Raw genomic sequence first — 17,702 nt, 5'->3', positions numbered from 1 at the left:
ACTTCTATGCTCAAATTTGCCTGCTTTGTATGGCCAACATACAATTGCAACCACTGAAGACTTCTATAACATACCTACCCTTTCAAAAATAGGTTCCCTGTTGTGGAATATTTGTTTACACTGTAAAAATGTGTCTCTGCCTAAGGTACCTTCTGATTGGTTTAATAAAGAGCTAAATGGCCAATAGCTAAGCAGGAGAGATAGGTGGGACATCAGGGCAGAGAGAGGAAACTTGAGATGTATCTAAGCACAGATGTGGAGCCAGCCAGATGTGAAAAAAGTTGGACACACAGAATGGAACAGAAGTAAAAGCCATGTGGTAGAATGTAGACTAATAAAAATATGGGTTAATTTAAGTTCTAAGAGCTGGTTAAAAACAAGCTAAAGGCCAAGCTTTCATAATTAATAATTAGTCTCCGTGTCAATGGGAACTGGCTGGCAGGGCAGAGAAAGACTTGTTACATATTATGCCCAGTGTGAGGTCACATATTTCCACATAGGACCAAAGAAAGCTTTAAAAAAAAGTTTCAAACATGCAAACACAGAACCAGACAAGGCTTCCTAGTACCACAGTCTCTCAGGCAGGCCAAGGCATACAGAGATGCAGCTCCCTGCTGCTGCTTGCAGGTTTGAGTCAACCAGCACCATTGTGTAGAGCCATGTGTGGCAGGTTTAAGGCATGGCTAACATGGTCAGAGAAGGATGCAGGTGTGTAATAAAGCAGTCCAGACTCAGAAAATCTTTAAACAAATACAGTTTAAAAAATGGGTATAGACAAGTCATAGAAAAAAAATAGTTTAAAAATAATAAAATCTTTAAAGAGAGAGCAAAGTAATATATTTTTAAAAAGTCATGTAAAGATGGGAAATACACAAGGTGTCTGGATCTGGTATGGTGTTTTGTTGACTTTGAATTTTTAAATGCTAATGTAAAAAAAATAGCTGCTAAGAGACATTGGATTATGGAAAATGGTAAATAAACCAACCTATATATCTTAAGAATGTCTTAACTTCAAAATGGAAGTCAGAAAATATATTGGGTGCTGTGGGATGTTCTGTATGTCCTGTGGGAGCCCATTCTCAGGTTCTTTGTGGCGTTACCCAGCAGGTCCGTATGGAGGATGATTGGGACCATGGGCCTGAGTGCAGGTGTTTGAGATGGTCTGCACTTGGCTGTGCTGGGGGATGGTCTGTATGCTCTGATTGGTTAATAAATAAAACCTGATCGGCCGTGGCTAGGCAGGAAAGATAGGTGGGACTAACAGAGAGGAGATATAAAGGGACAGAAAGGCAGAAGGAGATGCTGCAGCCGCCGCAATGACCAGAGAGGCTGCAGCCGCCGCAATGACCAGAGAGGCTGCAGCCGCCGCCATGACCAGAGACACTGCAGCCGCTGCCATGACCAGCAGCATGTGAAGACGCCAGTAAGCCACCAGCCACATGGCAAGGTATAGATGTATGGAAATGGATCAATTTAAGATAAAAGCACAGTTAGCAAGATAAGGACAGTTAGCAGGAAGCCTGCCACGGCCATGCAGTTTGTAAGCAATATAAGTGTCTGTGTTTACTTGGTTGGGTCTGAGCGGCTGTGGGACTGGAGGGTGACAAAGATTTGTCCTGACTGTGGGCAAAGGCGAAAAACTCAAGCTACAATTGGGTTTAGGGGAGAGGTTATGCCTTTGTTTCCATAGGAAGCAAAAAGTTAATGGTTTTCTTCAAAATTAATGAAGATCAGATTTGATTGGGGGAGACCTCCTGATAATCTTGGCTATAGACATGAAAAAAAAAAAAAGAACAAGAAAGACTAGAGGACAGATGACTTATATGCTGATCCCTCTACTATGAGAACAGCTCTGAGATTAGATGAGACATGATAAATCTTGTTGGCTACAGAGTCCTCATGACCTATTATTATATGCATGCTATACTTTAATAAGGCATGGATAGAGGTTTGGTTATACAGTCCAAACAAACTTACAAAGTTAACAGATGCCTTTTACACACTCAAACATAAAACAAAAAAAAAATCATCTTTAATTGACTTGTGCATACTGCAATTTTATACTTCTGTTAATGCAGTCATATACATTACTTTAAAAGTTGATGTGTTTTCAGAAAAAAAGGACCAGAAACCAATAAAGACAAAAAGTCCAGGTAATCCAGCCTCTCAGAATGCCTCTGTTGCAGTTTCCTCAAAATTCTGCATCCAGAAAAACTTCAAAGCTGTTAGCTGAGATGGTCTGGCCTCGGATTATCCAGCCAAAACTTTAGATAAGCTTTACACTTTCTCATCACACAGAGACTAAACAAAAAATAATACAACTAGCTCTCCCAGGTCTTGATCATTATCTCAATTTTCTCAGGGTATCCCAAAGATGCTGGTGCCCTAGACAATAGGAAGCAGCCTAGTGAACACTTTCCCAAGAGGTGGGGGTGGAAGTTTTTTTTTTTTTTTTGTCCTCCAGTGGATTATGGATGTTTGTCATCACTTAGGGGCGTTGGTTATAAGTTGTTATTGGTCATGATCAAGGAGGAAATGAAACAAAGGAAATTAGATTCAGGGATCTCATTCTGAAAAGAAATAGAGAGGATATAGAAATGATAGGATTAAAGAATAGATTACTGAATCTACTTTCAAACTAAAAAAAAAAAGCGCAACTATTAGTCTCAAATATTTTACATTAGTTTGGATTTTTGTATACTGATACAAATTTAAGGTTATTTTTCTTATACTGTATATATGTTTCTACTCTTGTTAAAGGTATTGTACCTTCACAGGTCATTTAAAATTTTAATGCATAATTAAATAATACAGATTAGTAGTTAGTCATCTATTATAATCAAACTTGTATTCATGTTAGGTATGCTTTCAAGGTTAAGCAGAGGTATATTTTAGATAGGTGGTCTTCAAACACTTCAGAGATCTACAGAATATGGCACTTAGGATGTTTTAATAACATAAGGCTTTTCATGAAAGTGAGACATGTCTGCTCCTGGGAGCACCAATTTACTTCGAAAATGGACAGTGGGCATTGACGAAACTCTATATGAAGTTGCTTTCAATGTGGCAAAGCTACCCATTTGGGTAAAAAACCTGCCTTTGTTTCGACTGCTGAAAGTATGCTGTCCAAATTGGACAAGCAGGGCACAAAAAAAGTTATTGCTGAACTTTGTCAAGACAAAGTAGGACAGTCCTTTGAAATTCCTGCTTTACAGAAAAGTCTGTCAGATATCCAGGACTGTAGGCTGAAGATAGATGCCCCAAAGTTGCAGAAGAACCTTGGGGTGGCTGTCCAGTCAGCCAGATGTCTTTGTCATTTCTATAGTTTTGGAAGTTGCTTGCTCTGTACTTCCTGTTTATGCATGTACGTATTTGCTGGTTTTGTGTGTCAACTTGACAAAAGCTAGAGTCATCAGAGAGGAAGGAGCATCATTTGAGGAAATGTTTCGATGATATCCAGCTGTAAGGTATTTTATCATTTAGTGATCACTGAGGGAGGGTCCAGCCCATGGGGGTGGTGCCATCCCTGGGCTGGTGGTCCTGGGTTCTATAAGAAAGCAGGCTGAGTGGGCTAGGGGAAGCAAATCAGTAAACAGCACCCCTCCATGGACTCTGCATTAGTTCCTGCCTCCAGGATCCTGCCCTGTTTCAGTTCCTGTCCTGACTTCCTTCAGTGATGAACAGCAATGCTGAAATGTAAGCCTAATAAACCCTTTCCTCTCCAATTTGCTTTTTGGTCATGGTGTTTCATTGTAGCAACAGAAACCCTAAGACAAAGTAAAATTATATTATTCTTGGGTCTCTGATGGGGGTTGAAGATAGTTATACTGTTTTCTTTGTTACCAAATTCAGAAAAGAAACTGACAAAAGAGATGTAAAGTTTATAAAGTTGAGAAACATAAAAGCTTTAAGTTGTTTATCTAAGATGTTTTTTTAGGTCTAAAAAGATATTTTTAGAATGGTAATACAAGTTATGATAAAAAATAGTTTAAGTATAAAACTTTGGACTCTGCCAAGCGGTGGTGGCGCACGCCTTTAATCCCAGCACTCGGGAGGCAGAGGAAGGCGGATCTCTGTGAGTTCGAGGCCAGCCTGGGCTACCAAGTGAGTTCCAGGAAAGGCGCAAAACTACACAGAGAAACCCTGTTTTGAAAAACAAACAAACAAACAAACAAACAAACAAAAAAACTTTGGACTCACCAACATGGGATAGATAATGGAGTAATTTCTCCAAATTTGCCAAATACAAATGGACTGTTTATTGTAAATGTAATTCTTTTTTTTTTTTTTTTTTTCTTTTTTTTTTTTTCCGAGACAGGGTTTCTCTGTGTAGTTTTGGTGCCTGTCCTGGATCTTGCTCTGTAGACTACAGAGACCTTGAAGTCACAGAGATCCACCTGGCTCTGCCTCCCGAGTGCTGGTATTAAAGGCATGTGCCACCATTGCCCGGCTGTAAATGTAATTCTTACCTGATAACTGTTCTTTTTTTTTTTTTTTTTTTTTTTTGAGCTGAGGATTGAACCCATGGCCTTTTGCTTGGTAGGCAAGCACTCTACCACTGAGCTAAATCCCCAAACCCTATGATAACTGTTCTTGTTGTACATAGTTTTATGATGTTAGAGTTAGAGTTAAAAACCCTTCCTTTTTATTTAGACAATACCTGATAATTGCTCTTATTGTTTATAGCTATATTACAGTTAAAACCTTTCCTTTTTATTTAGACAAAAAGGGGGAAATGTGGGATATTTGTACAGTATGTGAAGATGTATTGCTGTGATTAGTATAATAAAGAGCTGAATGGCCAATAGCTAGGCAGAAGGATAGGAGGAATTTCTGGGGAGAGAAAGGAAGAGGAAGAGGAATCTAGGTGTGCAAATTAAGCCCAAGAGACACCAATAAGACATAGAGGGAGTCAGACATACAGAATGAAAGCAAGGTAAAAAGCCACATTAAAACAGATTAATAGAAGTAGGTTAATTTAAGTTATAAGAGCTAGTGGGGCAAGCCTAAGCTAAGGCTGAGCTTTCATATTTAATAAGTCTCTATGTCATTGTTTGTGAGCTGGCAGCCCAAAGAAAAAGCTGAAAAATCAGTTCCTGTCTTCCAGTTCCTTTTTCTGCCCCTCAAATGTTTTTTTTTTAATTCTTTGAAAATTTCATGTGTGAATACAATGTATCTTGCTCATATCCACCATTCTACTCTCTCTCCAACTCCCTTCCTCACCCACAACACATCTCTCTCCAACTTCATTTCATTTTTTTAAAAAATAATCAACTGAGCCCAATTAGTGCTGCTAATATGCACATGGGTATTGGTCAGTCACTGAAGCAAAGGTAACCTGCCAGTGAATACCCCCTCCGAAAAGAAGACTGACCCTGCATCTCTCAGCAGCCAGCCATCAACTGTCAGTAGCTCCTCAGCAAAAGACAGATGGGTTAATTTGAAGTTAAGAAACACTGGCAAGGAACAAGCCAAGCTAAAGCCAGGCATTCATAATTAAGAATAAGCTTCCATGTTTGATTTATTTGGGAGCTGGGTAGCAGGCCCTCAAAGACACAAAGAGTAAGAAAAAACAGTCAACAACACCCTTGCCACATAACAATAAAAATACTAAACACAGAACAAAGAAAAAATATTAAATGCTGCAAGGGGAAAAGGCCAAGTAACATACAAAGGCAGATATATTAGAATTACATCTGACTTCTCAATGGAGACTCTAAAAGCCAGAAGGGCCTGGAGAGATGTTTTGAAGACTCTAAGAGACCACAGATGCCAACCCAGACTACCACACCCAGCAAAGTTTTCAATCACCATAGATGGAGAAAACAAGATATTCCAAAATAAAGTCAAATTTAAACAATATCTAGCCTCAAATCCACCCTTCAGATGGAACTAGAAGGAAAACTCTAACCCAAGGAGGTTAACTACATTTGCAAAAACACAGCAATTTATCTCACATTAGAAAAACCAAAAATAGGAAAACACATGTGCACGCTCACACGCGCGCGTGCGCACACACACACACACACACAAATACACACACACTCCACCAACCACCACCACCACCACCACCACCACCACCACCACCACCACCACCACCACCAAAATAACAGAAATTAACTATCATTAGTCATTAATGTCTCTCAATATCAATGGACTCAATACCCCAATAAAAAAGACAGACTAACAGAATGATGTGAAAACAGGATCCACTCTTCTGCTACATACAAGAAACATACCTCAACATCAAAGATAGACATTACCTCAGAATAATGAGACAGAAAAAGATTTCCCAAGCAAATGGAAACAAGCTGGTATAGGCATTCTAATATCTAACAAAACAGATTTCAAACCAACACTAATAAAAATAGATGAAGGACACTTCATTCACAAAGGAAAAATCCAACAAATGATCTTTCTATTCTTTAAGGTTTTTGAAGACAGAGTTTCTCTGTGTAGCCCTGGCTGTCCTTGGACTCACAACTATCTGCCTCCCAAGTCCTGGGATTAAAGGCATGGGCCACCACTGCCCAGTGATCTTTCAATTCTTAACATCTAAGCTCCAAAACAAAGGGAATCCACATTTATAAAAGAAAAACTTGAAAAACTTAAATCACACAAAGACCCTCACACATTGGTAGTGGGAGACTTCAATACCCAACTCTAACCAATTGACAGGTCATCCAGACAAAAACTAAACAGAGAAATAATGGAAATAACAGATGTTATGAACCAATGGACCTTACAGATTTCTATAGAACATTTTACTCAAATACACACACACACACACACACACACACACACACACACACACACACACACACACACACCCATTCTTCTAAGTACCTTATGAACATTCTCCAAAACTAATCACATACTTGGTCATAAAGCAAGTATCAACAGATAAAAAAAATCAAAAAAACTTTTGCATCCTATCAGACACCATGGGTTAAAGCTGGATTTCAAAAACAACAGAAAAATCTACAAACTCATGGAAACTGAACAACTTTCTACTGAAAGACTACTGGGTCAAGGCAGAAACAAAGAAAGAAATTAAAAACTCCCTAGAATTCAATGAAAATGAATGAATGCATAATGTATCCATTGGAGCACAATGAAAGCTGTGCTTAGAGGAATCAAAGACCAGATGTAAATCTACACACGTATGAACACCTGATTTTTGGTACTGAAGCCAAAAATACACAAAAGAAAAAAAGAAAGCATCTTCAACAAATGGTGCTGGTTAAATTGGATATCTGCAGGTAGAAAATACAAATAGATACATATCTATAACCCTACACAAAAAATCAAGTCCTAGTAGATCAAAGACCTCAACATAAATCAGATACACTGAATTTGATTGAAGACAAAGTGGGGAACAGACTCGAACAGACTGGCACAGGAGACAGCTTCCTGAAAAGAATACCAATGGCACAGGCACTAAGATCAACAACTAATAAATAAATGGGACCTCATAAAACTGAAAATCTTCTATAAAGCAAAGGACACCATCAATAGAGCAAAATCGCAGCCTACAGAATGGGAAAATGCTGTGGGATGTCTTTCTGTATGCTGTGAATATATGTTGCTCTGACTGGTTGATAAATAAAGCTGCACTGGCCTATGGCAGGGCAGGATAGAACCAGGCGGGAAAATCCAAGAGAGATAATGAAAGGAGAAAGGAAAGTCAGCAGACACTGCTAGCTGCCACCAGGAGAAGAAAGATATAAAAGTATCAGTAAGCCACAAGCCATGTGGCAAAGTATAGATTTATAGAAATGGGCTAATTTAAGATGTAAGTGCTAGCGAGAAGCTTGAACCATTAGGCCATATAGTTTGAAAATAATATAAGCCTCTGTGTGTTTATTTGGGTCTGAGCGGCTGCAGGACCTGGCAGGACACAGGAAAATCTCCTACTACAGGAAAAGATTTTCACCACTTCACATCCAACAGAAGGCTAGTATCCAAAATATATAAAAAACTCAAAAAACAAGACATCAATAAACCAAATAATCCAATTGAAAAATGGGGATACAGATCTAAACAGAAAATTCTCAACAGAGGAATCTCAAATGGTCAAGAAACACTTAAAGAAATGTTCAACATAATTAGCCATCAGGGAAATGCAAATCAAAATGACTTTGAGATTTTATCTTATACCTGTCAGAATGGCTAAAATCAAAAATACAGGTGACAGCTCATGCTGGTGAGGATATGGAGCAAGGAGAACACTCCTTCATTGCTAGTGGGAGTGCAAATTTATACAGCCACTATGGAAATCAATATGGCAGTTCCTTAGAAAATTGGAAACCGGTTTACCGCAAGACACAGCTATATCACTCTTGGGTATATACCCAAAGGATACTTCATCCCATCTCAAGGACACTTGCTCGGTTATGTTCATAGTGGCTTTATTCATAACAGCCAGAAACTGGAAACAATCTAGATGCCCCTCAACTGAAGAATAGATAAATGTATATTTACACAATGGAATATTACTCATCTATTAAAAAAAATGACATCAAGAAATTTGAAGGCAAATGGATGGAACTAGAAAAAAAATCATCCTGAGCGAGGTAACCTAGGCCCAGAAAGATAAACATGGTATGTACTCACTCATCACGGGACATTAGCAATTAAGTAAAGGTTACTCATGCTACAATCTACAGACCTAGAGAGGCTAAATAACAAGGAGGGCTCAAGTGAGGGAAGCATGCATTTCCCTGGAAGGGGAAATAGAATAGGTTTTTCCAGTGGACTGGGGGTGAGGAATGGGAACAGGAGGGATCAGGTGGGGGTGGGGTGGGGAATGAGTAATGGAAGAGAAGACTGGAATTGGGGGTTATGGGAGGGGGTCTGCGTGGAAACCCAGTGCAGTGGAAACTCCCTGTAATCTTTGAGAATGACCCTGGTGAAGACTCCTAGCAATGGGGGATATGGAACCTGAACTAGCCATTTTCTATAACCAGGCAAGGCTTCCAGCAGGGGAACTGTCATACCATTCCAGTCACAAAACCTTCAAACTATGATCTGTCCTCCCTCCAAGATGTGCTGGGATAATGTTGGCAAAAAATTTGTGGGAGTGGCCAACCAATGACTGGCTCAACTTGAGGCCCTTGCCACAAGAGGAAGCCCATGTTTGACACTGCCTGGATGGTCAGGAACCAGAGGCTGAACAAACAGCCTAGAGACCCAGGATAGAACCAAATATGACTGGTGAAAAAATTCGATGAAATACTTACTAATGATATTCTGCTATACTTAAGAGATTGGTAACTAGCCCAATTGTCGTTAGAAAAGCATCATCCAACAACTGATGGGAGCAGATGCAGAGAACCACAGCCAAACACTAGGCAGAGCCAGGGGAACCCTGCAGAAGGGGCAGGGAGTGGGGACTGCAGAAGCCAGAGGAACCAGGACACCATGAGAACACACCAAACAGAATCAACTAAGCAGGCTCATAGGGGCTCACAGAGACTGATGCAGCAATCATGGACCCTTTATGTGTCTGAGCTAGGTCCTCTGCATATACCTTATGGTTGTGTAGCTTGGTGTTCTTGTGGGACTCCTAATAGTAGGAGTGGCACATGTCTCTGACTCTTCCCTCTCTCTTTCGAAGAAAAAAAAAGCAGCAACAAAGCCAATAAGCAGCGCTCCTCCATGACCTCTGTATCAGATCTTGCTCCCAGGTTCTTGTTCTAAGTAATTGTCCTGACTTCCATCAATGATGAATAGTAATGTGTAAGAGTAAGCCAATTAAACTCTTTCCTCTCCAAGTTGCTTTACACCATGGTGTTTCATCACAGCAATAGTAACTCTAACGAGGAAACCAACACTACCAAAAGTAAGTATTTAATTAGAAGACAAGTACCACTAACCTTCCTCTGTAGACAAACTTCATGGGTTCTACAGCCAAAGCTGTGGCTACAATGTCATCGGCATTGTGTCTTCGTCCACTGACTACCATCAGACCATCCATCTTACCCACCACAAAGACGAGGCCCCCAGGACCAACAAATCCCAGCAAACCTGTCCTTATGAATGGGTATTCACTGATTGGAGCCCCGGAGCTCGTCATGGGAAATACCTAGGGAAACAAGGCTGTAATTAGGTCAACTCAAAGGGTTAGCAGGGTCTATAGTCTCACCACTTCTCTAGAGAGAGATCACATTTACTTCCCTACTTCTAATAACTCTGCAGCATGAGGTCATGGTGACTCTGTTTGACAGTCTATGAACATGGTGTTGTTTAATCTTTGTCATCAATTAGACTGGATTTTGAATCACCTAGGAGACACAATTCTGGTCATACCAGAGAGCTTTACCTGAGGGAACCCAGTCTGAATCTGGGTGATATGTTCCATGAGCTAAGGATTAGACTAAATACAAAGGAAGCTAACCACTGACATTTATCTCTTGGTACTTCCTGACCTTAGGTGTAATTGGATAAACGATCTCACATTCCTGCCACCATGGATTCCCCACCATGATGGATTATACTCTCAAACTATAACCAAAATAACTCTCCCCCCTTAAGTAGCTTTTGTCAGGTAGTTATAGGCAGGTCAAAAGTAACTAATGTACAATAATATACATTTTTCTCTTGTGTTCCCTACAGGCTCAGCAAAGTTCTGTTGCTTCTGCACATCTGGGTGATGTGCAAGGGCTATAGGAATCTCCTCTCACAGGCTGAGTCTCCAGACAGGCAGCACCATAAATTATTGCACTATGCTTAAAATACCAGGTGAAAGTGATTAATGGAGACTTGAGGTACATTTTTAAATATACTTATATCACTCAGCTCCAAGGTTTTTAGAGATCTGAGTTCATATTCACATGTATGTTTACTCTGAGATCAATGTAGAATAGAATGGATAATCTGTTCTACTCACGAATCAGTGAAATAGTCTGTCAATCCTAAGGCTAGATACCATATGAGAAAAAAAAGAAAGCTCTAAGAATACCGTGATACAGTACAAGACACCTGAACCTGTGGACTTAACTCCTTTCATGTCTGTTTACTGTGTTCATCACCTACATAAAGCAGGTTATCTATGTACACCAGTCACACATGTGTATACCACACATTTTACATATATCCCACATGTATAACACATGTACAACACATATCGACATACTATATGTACATCTATATCCATGATCTGTCACCACATACCTTACATATTCACTGTACCACTGAAATCATTATTTAATGTGCACATTTGTTCAGGTTCTCTTGAGTTCACACCTAGCCAAGTCTAGTCTATGCTACAAGATTGTGCAGAATGGCCAGCTGAGCTGACTTCCTGAGTGAGGACATTTACCTACACACCTATGTACACATTCTCTTATCACATATGTGGTTTTTCATCACTCATCTGTAGCTGAGAAAAACAACTAATGAAAACCTCATTTCCTGGACAATGGTTAAAAGGTCAGAATAATGCTGATAACTCAATTATCAAAAAGAAAAATATAGTATGAAAAAAGCCACCAGTTTAACTACTATGGATTCTCTTTTGTGAAATCATTATTTTGTAGGTTTCTAGTCTGTTTCTGAACACCTGGCAAAGCTGTCAGAGGCCAGAGTCAGGGAAAGAGCTGAAGGAAGGAATTTCTCCATCAACCTACCTCAAAGGTGTTCTTGGTCATGCCAGAGAGACCATAATATGAGGTTCCTGTGGCAACCGCACAGACACAGAGTTCCCCAATTTCATCTGTCCTACATAGCTGAGGAATCCCATCTGGCTTCACTGAACACATGATGGCTAAAGGAAACATAAAAAAAAATCACAAGGGGAGTATGAGCAAGAAGGAGGAAATTAATAAATCCATGAATACCAATGGAGGCACAAATGAACAGAAATACCACCTTGAATAAAATTCCAATAATGTCCAGGTGCTCATTTTCTCTAAGAGTTGTAACTTTTCATTTGTGAAAAATGCCAGATTTCATTATCATACCAATCATTTCAATTAAGTATGAAAATCATATTTAAAGAGAGAAACACTGTGTGCCATTTACATATGACATGCTACTTAGGGATGTGTCAGTCTTTCACTACACATGTACCAGAAGAACAGGTCAAAGTTCCAAAGCACATTTTCAGTCCTGCAAATGAACCAGCACAGGTATCTGCTCTCAAGTCATCCAGAGCTTCTCTAAGTTGAAAGAGAATATATAGCCTCCAGTATCCTACATAAATCTTACACTTTGGTTTAAATTACCTGTTGCACATAATCCTTCAGAGAATACCACTTAAAGGTTTTGGTATTCAGTGTGGGTGTGTGTGTATTCATGCACACTCATATGTCAAGGCGAGAAGAAGTGTCTTGTGTCTTCTCTGTTCACTCTTCCACCTTATTTTCTTTTGAAACAGGGTCTCTCAATGAACCTGAAGTCCATCACTTCAGCTATGTTATCTGGCCAGTAAGCTCCATTGGGTTTACTTGTTCATACTTTCAACATCTTATAGCATCAAGATTACACTGAAGATTTTTAAAGAAGTGCTGGGGATCCAAAGTCTGATCATCATGCTTGCACAGTAAGCACTTTGCCAACTGAACCCTCGCCGTCCAGCCTTTTAAGCACACATTTAATGATGTTAAGTTTTTATTAATCTGACTCACACGTTTACTTGATAACTTATGTGACTTCAGCATCCTACCTACCACCACTATAAACCATAAGCCTGACTAGGGAGCTAGGGGCCTAGTGTCTTAGACAATTTGACGTTAATAGCCAGTGACACTTGAGTGTTTAGAAATTCTATAACCTCCAGAGGCTGGCATTACATCTAAGAAACAGAATCAACAGAAACATGAAAAGTTAAACTCACTCACAATAAGAAAAATATACATCCAAACTACACCAAAAAGCAGAGTCTTGTAGCAAGTGGGTTCAAGGTCAGCCTAGTGAGGTTAGTAAGACCTTGCCTAAAAATAAAATGTACAGGAAAGGGTCAGACATAGTGGCATAGGCAATGCTAGCACTCAAGTGGCAGAGGCAGGCAAATCTTTGCAAGTTCAAAGCCAGCTTAGTCTACATAGATTTCCAGGACAGCAGGGTTATGTAGAGAGACCTTGTCTATCTGAAGAAACAAAAGAAAACACCAAAATGTATAAGAAAGGCTGGGGAGGCAGCAGGCAGCTCAATGGTAAAATACCTGCCTAATGTGTGAGGGTGTGGGTTCAATTTCCAGTAGCAGAAAACACAATCAACAAAACCAAAAGTAGACCAAAATGTCTTCACTTATCAACTAAAAACATCAAGAAGTCTGATGGGAAAGGCAGAGAGAAAGTGGGATTAACACCTATCACTGCCAGGAGTATGAATTCTTACAGGCTTTCTGGAAACTATTGACTATAATCAAAATGAGGTAGGCATGCTGTCCTTGAAACAGACACAGACCTACAACTAAGATTAAGCCAGTCAAAATCCTAGCATAGATAGGAAAAGAGGCTTATAAAGGTCTACCCAAGCTGAGAAGCTACTGACAACTGATGGCTGATTCAGGAGGAAGAGTAAGTTTTTCTTCAAGAATGCAGTCTCTGAAAGGCTGCTCATGATGACCCTATACCCATGTACATAAAGGCAGCACTAAGTGGGCTTAGTGGGTTTAAAAAAAGAGGCAATTGGAAAGATGGCTCAGTATTAAGGGCACTAGCTACTCTTGCAGATGACCCAGGTTTGATTCCCTGTACCCACATGGTGGTTTACAACCATTTGTAACTACAACCTCAAGAGATCCAACATCCACTTCCAGCTTCCCTGCACTAGACACATATGGTACACAGACACATATGCAGGCAAAACACTTATACACATACAAAAATTTAAAGAGAGAGAGCACATAAAGCTGGAGGTGAACTGGGTTCATAGCGAAAGAATTGCAGAGGAAGAAATGGGGGTAGATTTGATCAAAACAGCTATATATATGTGAAATTCTTAAATAATAAAAAAGAAACACTTCACTTCTGAGAATTTTTTTTATTATACTCCCACACCCTTGTAGAATGAAGTTCAGATGTGGTCCTTCACGTCAGAATGCAGCAAAGAGTACAACTCCCCCAACTGTGGAAAGCATATATTATTGTGCATTCAAACTGCAATATTGTACATTATGGAAAGATGCAAGTTCTTTATGTGCTAACAAATGAACATAAGACACAAAACATGGTGTACTATATCCTATCATTGCGTTTAAAAAGCCCAATCCAAGAAAGACAATATACAAGTAGACTTGGATGTGGGGTATGTTTCTTTGATATGATACTATACTATGGAGTATTTCTGAATAGAAATTTCTGAAAAGGAAAAAAAAAAAGAAATTTCTGAAAAGAAACCTGTGATGCTGTAGGTGACTTGAAAAACAAAGATTTTCATTGTTATGTCACCTGAATCTTTTGATGCCTCCAGCATGAGAATCCATTTGCTTAAAGACTAGTTTGCTTGGCATTGTAAAATAAAGCAACAGAGTTAGGTGGTCTGGCTAATCCTGGACAGCCTGAATTTGGAGTTTAAAGACCTAAGTTGCTCTGACTCTAAAAGAGCTTTCATGACAGCAGGTGGAATGGAAACAGATAGAAAGCTATAGAGAATTAGGAGCACGAGACAGGCTTTATTTCTGTTATGCTTTGAACTAGGCAAGCAGAAAGACCATCCCCAGCACACTTGATTGTGACAGAGAGGCAGCGTGAAAAATCCATTTCTCTGTGATTCCATGAGGGCAGTGTGGCCTTTTATCCACCAAGATTTGTCCCAGTACTCAGATCCCATCCAAGATACAATGAGAAGCTAATTGACTATACATTGTTATGTAGTATAACTAGACACAGAACAATGAGTGCTGTTCATGTATGGACTTGCCACTCTATTGTATGAAGGAGCATGGAGCAACTTAAAAGAAGGAGGCCTAGATTCTTCAGAACAACTCTAATTGAGAAAGAAATGTGGCTCCATGCTGGAAGACAGAAATTGAGGACAAATATACTGATATGTGTGGCCTTGTGAGACAGGAATCAGGAACAACATTCGACCAATAAGAACGTGAGCTGTAGACTTGTAGACTTGTATGTGGCTCAGAAGTACCAAAACACGTTATATGAGGGTCTGGAGGGGCTAGAGGGGCTAGGGAGGAAGGTGGGGGTATGACATAGCAGTATCTCTTCAATCAAGTGATTCCCTATACTGCTTTCATGCTAAACTGTAGCTTCACACATAACAAAACTCTAATTCCTCAGGTTTCATACATACTGCTCAGAGCCTTCCATGAGGCTGAGCATTGGTGTCTGGCTTGGGCTGAGGCATCAGTTAGGATGACTGAAGAGGAAGTCTGGGCTGCAAAAAAGAAAGCATCTCAGGACCAGTGTCTGGGTACAGAGTCAGTCTGTAATGTCTTCCTGGAGAAAAGGGTTCCAGAGGAGAGATGTCCTTCACCTGCCTTATGAATATTTTTGGTTTCTTTTTCTCAGGAGAGAGAACATTGCTTTTGGTGTTTAAGGATTGACCAGAGACGTCCTAATATTAGGAGTTTCAGTGTTGAACCTGAGATGCCATATAAAGTGAAATGGGATGGACAGTAAGAGAAGATGCTAACCTGTATTCAAAAAGCATATACCAATTGTAGAGTCAGAAGGCCATGCTAGGACTGCCTACTTCATATATGTGCTGGTTGGTTTTATGCCAACATGACATAAGCTACAGTCATCTGAAAGGAAGGAACCTCAATTACGGAGATGACTCCGTAAGATTCAATTGTAGGCAAGTCAGCAGGGCATTTTCTTAATCATTGATTGATGTGGAAGGGCCCAGCCCATTATGGGTAGGGCAACCTTAGGCTTATGGTCCTGGTTTGTATAAGAAAGCAGATTGAGCAAGCCTAAGGGAGCAAGCCAATATGCAACACTTTTCCATAGCCTCTCTGCATCAGTTCCTGCTTCCAGGTTCCTACCCTGTTTGAGTTCCTGCCTTGGCTTCCCTAAATGGAATGTAACTCAGAATAGATAAACCAAATAATACCTTTTATTCTCAAGCTGTTTATAGTTGTATTCTATCACAACAATAAAAACTCAAACTAAGACAACACCCCAGGGCTGTACTCACCTCCAGGCATGACAAGGCCAACATCCTGCACTGTGAGCACAGATAGCTTCTCCTCTGAATCCACACGGATCACACCATAGGTCAGCCCATGCATAGATAGCACACCTCGCCCTGGTGGTTGGTTGCTGTCATCTGTGGGCCTAAAAGGATAGTTTTAGCTGAGTATATGCAAGCAAAGAAACCATTCTGTCTTTAGATGTGCACATCTTCACACATACATGTAATACCTATAGCCAGGTATGGGTAGGGAATCTTCTGGAGAGGAAGCTGGCTACCATCTGTACCAGCACTGAGTAGCACTTGCCTCCTGTTTATGCAGTGTTAGCTATCCAAGAGTTGACCCCAGAGTTCTCAGGCTAAGTAAAAATACCTTAGAATGTAAAGACAGCACTAGATCCTGTACTCTCCCGACACTCCTTCAGGACACTGGTCATAATAAATAAATCTAATGATTCATTATGCCCTTTCTGCTCTCCGAGGTCTGGTTTCCAAGTCTTGCAAATGGTGAACAAGAGAGAGCAACAAGAATATTCATAAGCTCAGGGAATAGAAAAGGTGAGCATCCTGGTTGTTCAGCCTCAGTTCAGATGTATGCTGTTTAAGCTTAAGCTCAATATCATATGCAATAAAGAATCTAAGTTCTTTACTAAGCCATGCTGGGTAGGCCAATTACTTAGATGGCAGGTATGCTGTAAAAAACACTTTATGGTTTAGGAAGTATGGATTTTAGACAAGGCACAGTTGAAATAATGACCATGTCTTTATGTCCCCTGTTGCCAGCAGGCTCCAAGAGCTGGAACCTCTGTAACTCCCTGGTCTTCAAACACCTCTATCCAAGACCCCAGCTCATACCCACTATGGGGTTTCTCATTGCTTTCTTCCTTCTTCTGCCTGGAACATTACTTCAGTAGACACACATACATACACACTCTTTCTCCAGATTTTCTCAATTATGAGACAAGAATTAATCAGCTTAATAAAGATACATCTGCCTACCACTCTCATTTCCAGAGCCTTGAGAATGTGACTATGTGCAAGCCTTCCTCCATCCAACTCTACCATTCCTAAGAACAAGCAGCTGGGTTATTCATTTGAGCAGGAGCTAGCAATAAAAACCTTTTGATGAATAACTGTACTAAAGAAAAAGTCCAAGATTATAAACTTCAACAATTAAAGATTCTATCATCACATTTTAAAAATAATTTTCTTTATTTTTACTATATTTTAATGATTGTGTGCATGTATGGGGGCATGCATGTGCTATGACCTGCATGTGGAGGACTTCTTCCACTATGTGGATCCCAGGGATTAAACTTGGGGTGTTAGGCTTAATGGCAAGTACCTCTACCTACTGAGCAATCTCATTAGCCCTGTTTCTATATTTTTCTGTAGGAAAAATCTTTCACAGGGTCTTAAAATCTCTACATTGGTCTATAAACATGAGTTTATGGTTTAACTATGAATACTGTGAAGGTTTATGGAGAAGCTAAAGAAACAAAAGTTAAAATATGGGATAGTATAAAAGTTACAATTTGTGCCGGGCGGTGGTGGCGCACGCCTTTAATCCCAGCACTCGGGAGGCAGAGGCAGGCGGATCT

General features: G+C 40.0%; 1 protein-coding gene across 8 annotated transcripts in view; it reads right to left on the bottom strand.

Moving 5' to 3' along the window:
* Dip2c (disco interacting protein 2 homolog C) overlaps positions 1–17,702 on the bottom strand; it is a 417,859-nt gene that overhangs the window by 76,749 nt on the left and 323,408 nt on the right. For all 8 annotated transcript variants that reach the window (XM_015998738.3, XM_015998740.3, XM_015998739.3 and 5 more), the window contains 3 exons: positions 16,105–16,244; positions 11,631–11,767; positions 9,879–10,087 (listed from right to left, as the gene is read on the bottom strand). In XM_015998738.3, the coding sequence (XP_015854224.1) occupies positions 9,879–10,087; positions 11,631–11,767; positions 16,105–16,244 (486 nt within the window). The remainder of the gene's footprint in view (positions 1–9,878; positions 10,088–11,630; positions 11,768–16,104; positions 16,245–17,702) is intronic.

Source organism: Peromyscus maniculatus, chromosome 5, assembly GCF_049852395.1.
Source record: "Peromyscus maniculatus bairdii isolate BWxNUB_F1_BW_parent chromosome 5, HU_Pman_BW_mat_3.1, whole genome shotgun sequence".
In the NCBI taxonomy this organism is placed as follows: Eukaryota; Metazoa; Chordata; class Mammalia; order Rodentia; family Cricetidae; genus Peromyscus; species Peromyscus maniculatus.
Note: the sequence above shows the minus strand (reverse complement) of the source record. Positions and strands in the feature narration are given on the sequence as shown.